Genomic DNA, 15,068 nt, shown 5'->3' with positions numbered 1-15,068 from the left:
TATAATCCACATAATTTACCGAGTTTCAAATAATTTATCACACAAATAAAATATGCAATTATTCACATAAGCCACATAATTCACGAAATTCCATAGTATTTTAATTTACGGGAATTTAAATCATATAAATCACATATATAATAGCGCACGTAATTATTCACATAAGTAACATAATTAAATTCACGTAATGCCAATATCACGTAATAATATTCCTTGAGGGTTCTCGAGTTAGAAATATTAGTCTCGGGTTTTAGGATTTTCGGGTTTTGGAAAGGTGGGGTGTTACATTATTATTATTATTATTATTATTATTATTATTATTATTATTATTATTATTATTATTATTATTATTATTATTATTATTATTATTATTATTATTATTATTATTATTATTATTATTATTATTATTATTATTATTATTATTATTATTATTATTATTATTATTATTATTATTATTATTATTATTATTATTATTATTATTATTATTATTATTATTATTATTATTATTATTATTATTATTATTATTATTATTATTATTATTATTATTATTATTATTATTATTATTATTATTATTATTATTATTATTATTATTATTATTATTATTATTATTATTATTATTATTATTATTATTATTATTATTATTATTATTATTATTATTATTATTATTATTATTATTATTATTATTATTATTATTATTATTATTATTATTATTATTATTATTATTATTATTATTATTATTATTATTATTATTATTATTATTATTATTATTATTATTATTATTATTATTATTATTATTATTATTATTATTATTATTATTATTATTATTATTATTATTATTATTATTATTATTATTATTATTATTATTATTATTATTATTATTATTATTATTATTATTATTATTATTATTATTATTATTATTATTATTATTATTATTATTATTATTATTATTATTATTATTATTATTATTATTATTATTATTATTATTATTATTATTATTATTATTATTATTATTATTATTATTATTATTATTATTATTATTATTATTATTATTATTATTATTATTATTATTATTATTATTATTATTATTATTATTATTATTATTATTATTATTATTATTATTATTATTATTATTATTATTATTATTATTATTATTATTATTATTATTATTATTATTATTATTATTATTATTATTATTATTATTATTATTATTATTATTATTATTATTATTATTATTATTATTATTATTATTATTATTATTATTATTATTATTATTATTATTATTATTATTATTATTATTATTATTATTATTATTATTATTATTATTATTATTATTATTATTATTATTATTATTATTATTATTATTATTATTATTATTATTATTATTATTATTATTATTATTATTATTATAAGGTAGAAGTTTATTTTTACCCTTGATGTGTCCTTAAGCTATTGGTTGTTTTGGAGGGTATTTTAGGAAAACCAAAAAATGGAAGAAACCACCCTATGTGCCACTGCTTATCGGGAAATTCCTTTGTCGAAGGAGAAAGTATAATCAATTAAATTTCTCTTGTTGCACTTTAGTTGCATTGTATAAAGACGGATTGCAAGAATTAAGGTCAAGATTGGCAAGAGTTCATTGTGCCAACAATCAAGCAAGAATATTCAAAATAAATTGATAAAGATTTGTAATTATTGTAACTGATGCATATGTTTAGCTAGAATTATTGTATTACCCTAAATATGTAGATAGGCTTTTGTATATAAGTCATACTCTAGCATACCAATCAAGTATGGGAAAATTATCTCTTTACATTTGAGCAATTCTTATTCCTTTATATGGTATCAAGAGAGCCAATCTCTGACGAGCCAACGATCTAAGTTCCAAATATGTCTTCCTCTTCCGATCAAACTCCAACCTTTACCCTCAACCCGCAATCCTCCTCTGCCACAGAAAAACAACTCATTGCCTTCAATATTACTGCCCAAATCAACGAGAAATTAACTCCCTCCACCTTCCCGCAATGGCGTGCTCAATTCGAAGCACTCCTCATTGGCTACGATTTAATCGACTATGTCGAAGGCACTTTTTTGTGCCCCTCTTCCACTGGTGCCGCTGCCGATCTGCTGCGCAAGAACCATTGGATTCGTCAGGATAAACTTATCCTAAGTGCCCTTCTAGCTTCGACCTCCCCGTCAATTACACCACTCATTGCTACGGCAAAAACCTCTCACGAAGCTTGGAAAAAGCTAAAAACCTTGTATGCTAGCCGATCCCGAACTCGTGCTATGCAATTGAAAGAGGAACTCACCTTAATCCAATGTGGAAATCGGCCGATCACAGAATATCTCCACGCTGTGAAGGCCTTGGCTGATGAAATCGCCATTATCGATCATCCCATCTCAGATGACGATTTAACCCTCTATGTGTTGAATGGGTTAGGATCTGATTTTCGGGAGATAACTGCACCAATTCGAGCCCGGGAAAACTCAATGGTGTTTGAAGAGCTACACGACCTCTTGGTTGGTCACGAATCTTATCTTCGACGTTTGGAGACAGCTACTCAGCAAATGGTAATGACAGCAACCTACACGTCTAAGGGGAAATCTTTCTCCGGAGATGACTTCTCCAAGAGGTCTCATAAAATGAACGCGAATCACCGTACTCATGGCCAAAGCTCAGCCCGCCAATCAAATGGCTACCAACGTGATATATGACGTGCCAATAATGGATTTAGCAAACCCAGCAACAACCATAAACGTTACAATCCTCGCTGCCAATTTTGTGAACAAATGGGACATACTGCAAAGTCTTGTCCCCGAATTCAGTCAAATGGATTCACAGCTAATTGCACAACTACTTCCAATGGAAAAGACAAACCATGGCTTTTGGACTCGGCGGCGTCTCATAATATAACGGGTGATCTTGCCAATCTGTCCATTCACTCTGAATATGATGGTACTGATGAAGTAATTCTTGGAGATGGTTCAGGTTTGCCTGTCTCACATATCGGTTCTCCGAGAAAATATCTGATGCTTAAACTCACCTAAACGCACTTTTATCTTAAATGATACCCTTTGTGTTCCAAATCTTTCAAAAAACTTAATTTATGTTCACCACCTAACCAAACAAAATAATGTTTTTATTGAATTACACCCGTTTCATTTCCTTGTGAAGGACAAGACTACGGAGGCGATTCTACTTCGAGGAACATGTGAAGATGGGGTTTACATTTTTCCGGGGTCAATGGTGTCTTCTTCCTCCAAAATGGTTGCTAATGTGCATGAACGGACCTCAATTGACGGGTGGCACAAGCGTTTTGGGCATCCATCTCTTCGTATTGTCCATCATCTAGTTAAAAAAAATTCCCTACCTATTACTCAAGAAAAAAATGTCACTCACTTGTGTAGTTCATGTTCCATAAATAAAGCACACAAACAACCTTTTCGTTCCAATAGTCTTCAAAGTCACGCACCTCTTGAACTTATTTACACTGATATTTGGGGACCGGCACATTATACTGGCATTGAAGGGTCAAGGTATTATTTTATTTTGGTTGACTATTTCACAAAATACATGTGGTTCTATCCAATGACTACTAAAGCTGGGGTAGCCACAATTTTTCCGCACTTTAAAAAATTTGTCGAAAATCGTTTTCAAACCAAAATTAAAAACCTGTACTCTGACAATGGTGGTGAATTTATCGCCCTAAAATCATTTTTATTGGCCAGTGGCATTGGTCACTGTACTACCGCTCCGCATACCCCGCAACAAAATGGTGTTTCCGAACGTCGTCACCGTCATATAGTTGAAACAGGTCTCACTCTTCTCCACGATGCTTCCTTACATTTTTCCTATTGGCTTCATGCTTTTGAAACCGCATGCTATCTAATTAATAGGCAACCCACTTCTCTTCTTCAAAATATATCTCCCTTTGAAGCTCTTTTTGGTACAAAACCAAATTATCTCAAATTGAGAAAATTTGGTTGTCTTTGTTACCCACTCACCCGTCCATACAACACTCATAAAATGCAGCCCAAATCCTTACCGTGTGTGTTCATTGGGTATTCTCAAGTTCAAAGTGCCTATAAATGCCTTCATCTCCAAACTAATAAGGTGTACATTTCCAGGCATGTAATATTTGATGAATCACACAATCCCATCTTCCCTGATTCAAACACCCACACACCTAAATCTCCAAATAACTCTTTATTTTTTGACACTCTAGTCACGCGTGTGCCCTCGTCAATACCGTCTGCTCCATCGCCCTCATCCATGACTCCGGAACATGTGGCTGCCATCGACACAAACTCCTCAGGTAATCGCATTAACTCTTCTCCTTCTTCCTTTCATACTTCACCTGACAACATTGTTCAAAATTCCTTGAACCAAATCTCATCATCTCCAAATACTAGTGTAAATGAGTCCAACTAGATCTTACTCAATGACAAATCACATAGCCAAACCGAAATTCACCCAAACCCACACATTCAACATCCTCACAAAATGACCACTAGATCTATGAACCAAATTTTTAAACCAAAACAAATTAACTCTGTGTCCAAACATCCCCTCCCCGAGTCCATTGAACCAACTTGTGTGAGTCAGGCTTTATCTCAACCACAATGGCGTGATGCTATGTCAACTGAGCTAACAGCGCTCATGAAACATGGAACTTGGGATTTAGTACCACGTCCTATAAATTGTAACCTTGTGGGTTGTAAATGGGTATTCCGAGTAAAACGGAAATCTGATGGTACAATTGATCGTTTCAAAGCCCGTTTATTTGCAAAGGGTTATAATCAACGTCCCGAACATGATTACAAAGAAACCTTCAGCCCAGTCGTTAAACCAGCTACAATTATAATAATATTATCTATTGCTGTTATGAATGGTTGGGTTTTAAGGCAAATGGACGTTAACAACGCATTTTTACATGGTGCACTGTCTGAAACTGTATATATATGATGCAACCCCCGGGGTTCAAAGATCAATCGAAACCCAATCACGTTTGCAAGCTCCGAAAAGCAATATATGGGCTTAAACAGGCCCCGCGAGCTTGGTATCTCACATTGAAAAACGTACTGCTTCAGCTTGGTTTTGAGAACTCTAGAGCTGATTCATCTTTATTTATTTATAAGAAGGACTCAATAATTTGTTACTTCCTCGTATATGTTGATGATCTTGTGCTTACAGGAAATAACAAAAGTTTTGTGGCTTCAATTATCAAGCAATTGGGAGATCGGTTTTCTCTCAAGGATTTAGGTCCGCTTCATTATTTTCTAGGCGTGGAAGTTATCCCTACCCGAGCAGGCATTTTTCTTTCACAACACAAGTACATTAGAGAGTTATTGTCCAAAACCAATATGAGTGGTGCTAAAGATGTCTCCACTCCTCTTTCGACAACTCAATCTCTCAAGTTACTTGATGGCACAACAAGTGTCGACAGTACGGAATTTCGAAAGGTTATTGGCAGCCTGCAATATCTTGCTTTAACACGTCCAGATATTTCCTTCGCGGTCAACAAGTTGTCTCAATTCATGCATAAGCCGATCACCATTCACTTGGCTGCAACGAAAAGGCTTCTCCGGTATCTAAAGCAAACCATTTTCCACGGTATACAACTTAGAAGGTTTGGATCTTCTGCTTTAATTACCTATTCCGATGCCGATTGGGCTGGAAATATTGATGATCGTACATCCACATCTGCCTATGTGAGCTTCTTAGGTCCGAATCCTATTTCATGGAGCTCAAAGAAACAAAGAGCAGTTGCAAGGTCCACCACTGAGGCTGAATACCGAGCTCTAGCAAATGCGGCTTCCGAGACAATGTGGCTTCAAGCGCTTCTTCATGAGTTAAGTTATCCATTAAAAGAAACTCCATTGCTACTATGTGACAACCTTGGTGCCACGCACTTAAGTTTCAATCCAGTTCATCATTCACGCATGAAGCATATACAAATCGATATTCATTTTGTTCGTGATCTTGTTCAACGAGGCTCACTTCACGTCCGTCATGTTCATACGCAAGATCAGTTGGCCGATTTATTGACAAAACCATTGTCAAGACAAAGGACCGAAATATTGCGAAACAAGATTGGGCTTGCCGATGGAAGCTCAATCTTGCGGGGGCATATAAAGACGGATTGCAAGAATTAAGGTCAAGATTGGCAAGAGTTCATTGTGACAACAATCAAGCAAGAATATTCAAAATAAATTGATAAAGATTTGTAATTATTGTAACTGATGCATATGTTTAGCTAGAATTATTGTATTACCGTAAATATGTAGATAGGCTTTTGTATATAAGTCATACTCTAGCATACCAATCAAGTATGGTGTTGGGTGCTAAATACCAACACGCAAGTGCACGTATCGCAAACAAGTAATAAAGTGGACTCGTGAGAGTCGGATGTCGATCCCACAGGGAATACACAAATTACCTAATCCTAAGTACCAAATTCTAACAATTATGATTTTTATCCAGCCTACGCAAGTTTGTCAAATTAAATCAATTAAACAACTAAACTAATTAAGAAAGCAAAAAATCACGGGAAAAAATCAATTAAAACGGACCTAAGATTTTATCTTCCCCCTATGCAAGAATTGCTCACCCAAAACCCCTCAATTATGAAATATATGATTCATGATTATTAACCCGAGACACTAATTTACTCATAACCCGCTGTCGCGTGTATTATGAGTCTATTATTCATAAACGATTCACTATATGTCTATGCAAACCAATTATGAATAAAGCATTAACTAACAAGTCTCGTAAATGGCTACCTAAGGTGATATCTGTATGTCTACGACACCACATGCAATTGACACACTCATCCGGTGAAAACTACTCGAAGGTTCTTCTACTTACCGTCTAATTATCAAAATAGCTCTGTCGAGTCAATCCCAATAATCACAGATAAAGCACATAAATTGATCAAGTTCATGCACTAACAATCATATCAAGTAGAAGAATAATCATAAAATCATAATTGCATAATCTCAAGAAAACGGGTTCACCATCCCCACATAGGGTTCCAACAAAATCCTAGATTAAAAACTTAGCTATTCATAACGAAAAACATAATAAAAGTAATAAAAGTCATAGATTAAGAAAAGATAGGTGAAAGAAGAATTATGATGAAGAGTTGTCAATTCTCCGTCTTCGATTCTTCGTTATCTCGCTCCTCTCGCTCCAAGGTTGTGTCCAAAAGTTCTCCTTTGATTCGTGCTTGGTTTGGGCTTAAATAGATGTCCCAACTTGGTAGATGATTCTAGGTTTCCTTGTGTGTTTAAAAGTCCAAAATTGCCTCCAGCGTGATTTGGCACGGCCGCGCGAAAATCAGTGCAATTCTCGCACGGCCGCGCGAGAATCGCCGAACCTTCTGCCCAAATTCAGCATTTGGCACGGCCGTGCCAAAAATAGGCAAATTTTGGCACGGCCGTGCGGGCCTGTTTTCAGCCAATTTCAGCATATTTTTGATTATTTCACTTTTGGCCCATATTTTCTCCAAAATTGCAGTTTTGACCCCAAACTTTTCCAATTCTTCAATTTATACCTAAAATACAATAAATCAACTTTTTTAGCACCAATTATCGTTAAATCACACCAAAAGCTCAAATAAAAAGGTACGATAAAGTATAAAAATATATACTTAACACACCCCCAAACTTGATCTTTTGTTTGTCCTCAAGCAAAACTAGCAACTTTCACAGCAACACTCTCAACAAATGCCTCTCATCACATAGATTAATGGTCAACTTTCATTTTTTCAGAACTTGCAATTATCATGACAATTCTCAAAAATTTACAAGCTCGTAATTCAATGATACGTATTCACTCACCATTGCTAAAAACCACAAACCATGCTATTGCTTCAAGTATCCCATATTTACAAATTAAAAATGGAGAAAATTTATACTTACATAATAATATTCAACTCCAAAGACTCACCAAATTTCTCTACTCGGCTAGTATCAAATAATTGAGCTATTGGGATCATTGGGACTTTTTGGCTTTCAAATGTTGGGCTTTTTGGTTCGAGGTAGGAAATATGGGTATATGTGGCTATGCTTCTTGAATTGAGGTGATTACGCCAAATTTTGAAAGATAGGCGTTTGAAACAATGAATTCACCTCTAAGGACTTTAATAAACTCGATTCTTAAGAGTTCAAAAGTCTCCACTTTTGCTCTTAAGACAATGGATCGAGCTTTCAAAACAACTCAACAACTAGTCCTTACTTCCCCTTCTAGTCTCTTCTTCTTCTTTCTCTTTTTTTTTTTTATTATTATTTTTTTTATATTTCCTTTTTTTTTCTTTTTTTTTCTCGAAGAAGAAGAAGGACCTTAAAAAAAATTCGACCGAACTCCAAGGGTTAATTTTTAAAAAATCTCCACTTATTCTACCTTATACACATTGGCTAAAAGAAAGAACACCGTTTCTCCAAGGCTCAATCAAGGTTCGAATGATAAAAATTTAAAGGTAGGCTTGAAAGGCTCAAACGGTTCAAAGATGGCCCAAATCACTTCCCAAATTGCTCAACAATTTAATATTTCACTTTGTAAATTCATAAGACAAGTTCTAAAACCGAATAGCATATGATATAACATAAATTAACTCAAATTTTAAAACACAAAACTTTCAACCAAAGCAACACATAATTCGAGATTCCTAACAATGACTTCTTCTTACGACACTTTGAATCAAAAGCTCACCAAAATTCGATCAAAATCAAGATAAAACAAGCAATTTCATCATTAAACATCAACCATCTTTCATCATCATGATTCATCGAAGCATTTATCTCAACACATTTTTTTTTCGAAAGCAATAAATAAACTAAAATAACAAAAAAACAAAAAAAAAAATCCTAAGGCATGCAAACTAAAAATTAAAGCACATAAAAGCAAGTGATTATCCACCCCCAAACTTAAAATTTACATTGCCCTCAATGCAATTAGAACAAAGTTCAAGGATAGAATACACCTGATTAGTCGGAAGGTCCTTCTCCGGGATGCACTCTTTGATGTTCGTTTAATCCACATTTAACGTCCGATCCCTTAGTGTTTGATTTTCGACCTAAAAATTAAAACAAGATTAAATTATTAGTTTGCGCATGCTAAAATCCTAAGAAAAATAAAAATAAATAAAAATACGAAAATCGATAAATGTTTGGGTTGCCTCCCGAGAAGCGCTAAGTTTTAAGTCTTCAGCCAGACTTTGCTTCTTAAAACTGTTATGTCCAATCCAAAGCCTTGTAGATTGCGCATCCATCCATGAGCTCTATCACTTCAATTGCAACCAAGGCATGGATAGCATTGCAATATATGAGGGTCCACCTTAGCTTGTAGTCTTTTTTAGTTGTAATCAATCGGTACGAAGCCAAGATGGGATCTTCATCACTCGCTCCCTCAAATCGGTATACAAAAATCTCCAGTCCACGTATAACCTCCACTTCAAACACATTCGTCTTCTCATCAACCTCTATTGATGCCTTCAAATCTACATTTATATCAACGACAGGGTCCACAACTAGAATATCTTCAATCATTACATCCATCTCCTTCTTCTCTTGTTCTGAGGCATCTTCGTGGTTTAGCTCGATTGCCTTCTCAGATTCATCATGCTCAAGTGTCTTCGTAATTTCTATTTCTCTCATATCGACACTATTTTCTGGAGATGGAAGATTTTTCTCACCGCAGGCTTCACCCGAATTTTCTTTGATGTAACCATTGCCGATTTCGTCTGGAATATTTTCAAGAGACTCGGATTTTAATTTGAGCGTCATCTCTTCCAGTTGTATCTCCATGTTTCGAAATGATGCTTGAGTGGAATTCATGAATTCGCCAATGATGGATACCAAATCAAGTTGGTCATTAGTGGTTTGTTGCTGCGATGGATAATAATTTTGAAAATCATCAAATTGTGGCTCTCTATGTTGAAACTTGTTCAAATCTTGGTCCTGAAAGCTTTGCTCGTATGTGTTGGTATAAGTGTTCCAATAACCTCTGTTGGTAATTTCGACAAAATTCGTCGCTTTTGGTGATCCCCAGCATTGATCGGTGTAATGATTTCCACCACATGTTGAACAAAACGGAGGCATATCATAGGTGTTTTGGAGGTATTCGTCAGATGGAAGCCATTCATATCCCGTTTGAGGTGCCCGAACATTGTAACCAGACATGTAACAAAAACAAAAAAAAACAAAAAATTAAAATTAAAATTAAAATTAAAATTAAATGGCTGAAGTAAAAAAATTGCTCAAATTTGATATTAGAATAAATAGATAATTTAGTTGTATTCCCCGTCAACGGCGCCAAAAACTTGTTGGGTGCTAAATACCAACACGCAAGTGCACGTATCGCAAACAAGTAATAAAGTGGACTCGTGAGAGTCGGATGTCGATCCCACAGGGAATACGCAAATTACCTAATCCTAAGTACCAAATTCTAACAATTATGATTTTTATCCAGCCTACGCAAGTTTGTCAAATTAAATCAATTAAACAACTAAACTAATTAAGAAAGCAAAAAATCACGGGAAAAAATCAATTAAAACGGACCTAAGATTTTATCTTCCCCCTATGCAAGAATTGCTCACCCAAAACCCCTCAATTATGAAATATATGATTCATGATTATTAACCCGAGACACTAATTTACTCATAACCCGCTGTCGCGTGTATTATGAGTCTATTATTCATAAACGATTCACTATATGTCTATGCAAACCAATTATGAATAAAGCATTAACTAACAAGTCTCGTAAATGGCTACCTAAGGTGATATCTGTATGTCTACGACACCACATGCAATTGACACACTCATCCGGTGAAAACTACTCGAAGGTTCTTCTACTTACCGTCTAATTATCAAAATAGCTCTGTCGAGTCAATCCCAATAATCACAGATAAAGCACATAAATTGATCAAGTTCATGCACTAACAATCATATCAAGTAGAAGAATAATCATAAAATCATAATTGCATAATCTCAAGAAAACGGGTTCACCATCCCCACATAGGGTTCCAACAAAATCCTAGATTAAAAACTTAGCTATTCATAACGAAAAACATAATAAAAGTAATAAAAGTCATAGATTAAGAAAAGATAGGTGAAAGAAGAATTATGATGAAGAGTTGTCAATTCTCCGTCTTCGATTCTTCGTTATCTCGCTCCTCTCGCTCCAAGGTTGTGTCCAAAAGTTCTCCTTTGATTCGTGCTTGGTTTGGGCTTAAATAGATGTCCCAACTTGGTAGATGATTCTAGGTTTCCTTGTGTGTTTAAAAGTCCAAAATTGCCTCCAGCGTGATTTGGCACGGCCGCGCGAAAATCAGTGCAATTCTCGCACGGCCGCGCGAGAATCGCCGAACCTTCTGCCCAAATTCAGCATTTGGCACGGCCGTGCCAAAAATAGGCTAATTTTGGCACGGCCGTGCGGGCCTGTTTTCAGCCAATTTCAGCATATTTTTGATTATTTCACTTTTGGCCCATATTTTCTCCAAAATTGCAGTTTTGACCCCAAACTTTTCCGATTCTTCAATTTATACCTAAAATACAATAAATCAACTTTTTAAGCACCAATTATCGTTAAATCACACCAAAAGCTCAAATAAAAAGGTACGATAAAGTATAAAAATATATACTTAACATATGGGAAAATTATCTCTTTACATTTGAGCAATTCTTATTCCTTTATACATTGAAGGTTAATTTATAATCATCTTTGCTCTGCTGGATGCCATTGTCCTGTCATCCTTCTATTTACAGTGTTTCGCTTCCATCCATTGTATATATGTAGTATGTTCGTTGTGATTGTGACAGCAATTTAATGCAGGGAAAAGGATGGTGTTCAACTGCAGCTTGAATCGTAAGTTCTGATCATATATTTTTTTTTTCTCTAAAATTTGAAGTTTCTGCAGTTTTTCTCGTGTTCGCGGTTTTGCATTAGTTTTAAAATTTCATAGGTTTTTTATACAATATGCTTCACTAAAATTCTCACTATCATGGAACATTGTGTGGATAATCAGACTTGGTGATGAGCATGTTGGATATCGACGGATGGATTTTCCAAATTTGAAGTTGAGTGTAGTTGGTGGACGGCCATTTTCATGTGGTGGTGAGCATATGTTTCGGAAGAAACTTCTTATTTCTAGGTTAGTTATCTTTAAAATGTCATTTTTTAAATTTTTTTATGCTGCACTCTGGCATCATCGTACATTTAAAAGACATGGGAATGTGTTATTTGTTAAAAGAAAATTGAAGATTCATATAAAAAGAAAAGATTGATTGAAGTGCTTATCAAGTAAATTAAGATTATAAACCTCTAAATCTTTTAAATAAATTTATAAATCTTTTAAATGGAATATATTTTATTAAGCCTCGTGTTTGTTTTGATCGATTAATATTTTATGAAGAAAGTTGTATATTCTTATAAGATGTATTAAAAAACATTTGTATCTTACAATAACAAATTACATAATTTTATTTTTTCAAAATTTGTAATTAAAAAAAATCATATAATATGGTCTGGACTATATCCAAATTATCCATGTTGCAATTATTTTCCTAGATACGGTGTCCATGATATGAATGAAAGCACAGAGAAGATTCACGAAGCTGCTTTAGGAACCCCTGATGACCACTCAGTTATATTTCTTGCGCATAACGGGCCCACAGGTATCAATTTGTGAAGAAAAATCTGCTTTGTTTACATCGTACTTCAGAGAGATATCTGTATAAATCAGAATTGCGAATTTCATGCAGGCCTCGGTTCCAATGTAGACAATATATGCGGAAAATATTTTGTTTGTGAAGGCGGTGACCATGGCGATCCTGGTAATTCTGAATCTTTGTTTCTCTATTTGTGTATATACATGCAAACATGGTTTTGATATGCGGACACACTGAAATTTTTTTGGTCTATGATTATAAATAAATAAAGCAATTTATATGCAGATTTAGCACATGCAATATCCTACCTAAAACAAACCACCAACTTGTCTATCAAGTTGGTAGTGTTTGGTCACATGCATAAAGGGCTGGCATTTGGAAATGGTCTTCGTAAAATGGCATTTGGAAATGGTCTTCGTACAATGGGATTGATAGAAATTTCACCCATCGGAGATATCACGAGTGGTGGATAAGTTGAACAAAATGTAAAGTATAGACATATGTCCAGATCAATGAAAGTTACATCTCCTCTGGGCTCAGAAGCAACCTCAACCCATAATTGTCAATGTGAAATCTACAATGGGATTGATAGAAAATAAGAAAAATCTAATTTTTTTTTTTTATCACGAGATGGATATTTCGAAGTCGCGAGCTCAATGATGGGACAAACCTCTCCAAGAGCTCTGTACAAACCATTCACTAGCCTGCTGGTCTTGGAGCTTGCAAATTATTTTCCTCCAGTTTCTAGAAGAGCACAACTATTTTAAGCAGCTCTAACTAAGCCAGGGATTCTCGGGGCTCGCATATTGCTTGGAGCACCAATATATTACTTACAATTGGATTGTCGGAAACACACATTTACAGAGCTTGAATATATTCCTTCCTAGCACCTGAAGATGAAAATTTTATGTTCAAGAATTCTACAAGATGTTACAAAGGAGCTCGAGATTATTAGATTTCCCAAAAAAGAACTTGCTATCAATCTGTTAGTCCAATCTCCCTGAAGAGCTTATGGGCCTATGGCTGTTACAAATTTCTCCGAGGTGTAAATTCATTGAAGTTCACTCTTCTTGGAGCTCGAATTTATTTCTTGAAGCTCAAATTCTGGGAAGATCGAATGTATTTCTTAAAACTCTTAAAGCCAGAGTTATATTTCGAACACGAAAGCGAGTAGTTGGTGATCGCTCTTGCTGCTTGACGCTCGTTTTCTCCTCTCAAAGTTGGATTTTTTAAAAGCTTGTAGTTCTTTTCTAGATCGCATTGGGCTCATACTCGAGCATGGATTTACGAAAGCTCAAGTGTCTCATGATCACCCTGCGAGCTCAATCTACGATATGGTTATTCCGTACTAAAAACAAGACGCTCGATCCCTTGAGCTCGGGGTTATCTCCTCGTTCGATTCTCTAGGGGCCCGTATTACATCTCGCATTCCTCTTGTATAGCTCAGATATCCCGAATGAGCTCGACACTCAGTAAATTTATGAAACCAACATGCATGATACCTGTTGACTTCTACAAGTTAACAAGGACCACATTTTGAAGCTCAAATTTCGAGAAGCTGAACAACCCAGGTTTTGTAAAGCCCAGCATTACTCAGATTCATAAGTTGCGAGAATATGGTTTTCTACGAACCGGAAATTTATTCTTTGGTTGAGAGCTCCCCAAGCTCGCATTATTTTCCCTAAAACGAATTCTTTAAGTCCATATTGATTGGTTGGAGACTCCGAGCCAGATTTCGCCGGCTCGAACGTTGCCATCTCGGTGCCCTCTGACCAGTGGCGAGGCCAGGAATTCAGTACAGGGGGGGCTTCAATTTTCGGGGGTTCGGGGGCAGCGCCCCCGAGATTTTTTTAGGTTTTTTTCGAAAATAGGAAAAGGAGAAACGAGAAAAAAAAAGAAAAAAAACAAATTTTAGAGTTTTTTTTTGTATTAATTTGGATTTTGGGTGGGCTAATTAATAAAGTTTGGGACTTTTTTGTATTAATTTAAATTTTGGGTAGGCTAATTAATAAAATATGGGGCTTCTTTTGTATTAAATGAAATTTTGGGTGGGCTAGTAAATAAAATTTGGGTGGGCTAAATAGAAATATGGTATAATATAGGGGGAAAAATAATAAAATGAGAGTGGGCTTGAGTCCACCCTTGCCCAAGGGTGGACTCGCCCCTGCCTCTGACCCAAGTCTCGCCGACCCGATGCCCGTCGAGCTAAACGTAACATGTCGGACCCATTACTTATGCAAGTTCGGTTCTCTACTCAGCACCACATCCGTTGCCACACATTGAGTCGGAATTCGTCTGAGGGACGTATTTGGACAACTTGGTTTCCTTTTCTCGATTGGTGGCGGGACGCCTAAAACTCATCTCTCTAAATCTGAGCATGGGTACTCAGGGGCCAC

At 34.8% G+C, this 15,068-nt stretch overlaps 1 protein-coding gene and 1 pseudogene across 1 annotated transcript; both read left to right on the top strand.

Annotated features, from left to right (window-relative positions):
• The first annotated feature begins 1,788 nt into the window (after positions 1 to 1,788).
• Positions 1,789 to 6,156, top strand: LOC148766959 (uncharacterized; annotated as a pseudogene).
• Positions 6,157 to 11,729: 5,573 nt separating this feature from the next.
• Positions 11,730 to 13,145, top strand: LOC105973362 (uncharacterized). The gene is made up of 5 exons (XM_088825875.1): positions 11,730 to 11,869; positions 12,030 to 12,155; positions 12,572 to 12,678; positions 12,766 to 12,837; positions 12,958 to 13,145. The coding sequence occupies exons 2-5, from the start codon at positions 12,061 to 12,063 to the stop codon at positions 13,143 to 13,145; spliced, it is 462 nt and encodes a 153-aa protein (XP_088682001.1). The 5' UTR covers positions 11,730 to 11,869; positions 12,030 to 12,060.
• Positions 13,146 to 15,068: the final 1,923 nt, after the last annotated feature.

Source organism: Erythranthe guttata, chromosome 11, assembly GCF_056151865.1.
Source record: "Erythranthe guttata isolate IM_541 chromosome 11, IM_541, whole genome shotgun sequence".
Lineage (NCBI taxonomy): Eukaryota > Viridiplantae > Streptophyta > Magnoliopsida > Lamiales > Phrymaceae > Erythranthe > Erythranthe guttata.
This window is presented reverse-complemented; position numbering and strand designations above follow the sequence as displayed.

Excerpts from the sequence above, each read along its gene's own strand:
- LOC105973362 (XM_088825875.1), top strand. The coding sequence starts at position 12,061 with ATGGATTTTCCAAATTTGAAGTTGAGTGTAGTTGGTGGACGGCCATTT. Across the intron at positions 12,679-12,765 it reads TGCGCATAACGGGCCCACAG|GCCTCGGTTCCAATGTAGAC; the intron begins GTATCAATTTGT and ends AATTTCATGCAG. Across the intron at positions 12,838-12,957 it reads CGGTGACCATGGCGATCCTG|ATTTAGCACATGCAATATCC; the intron begins GTAATTCTGAAT and ends ATTTATATGCAG.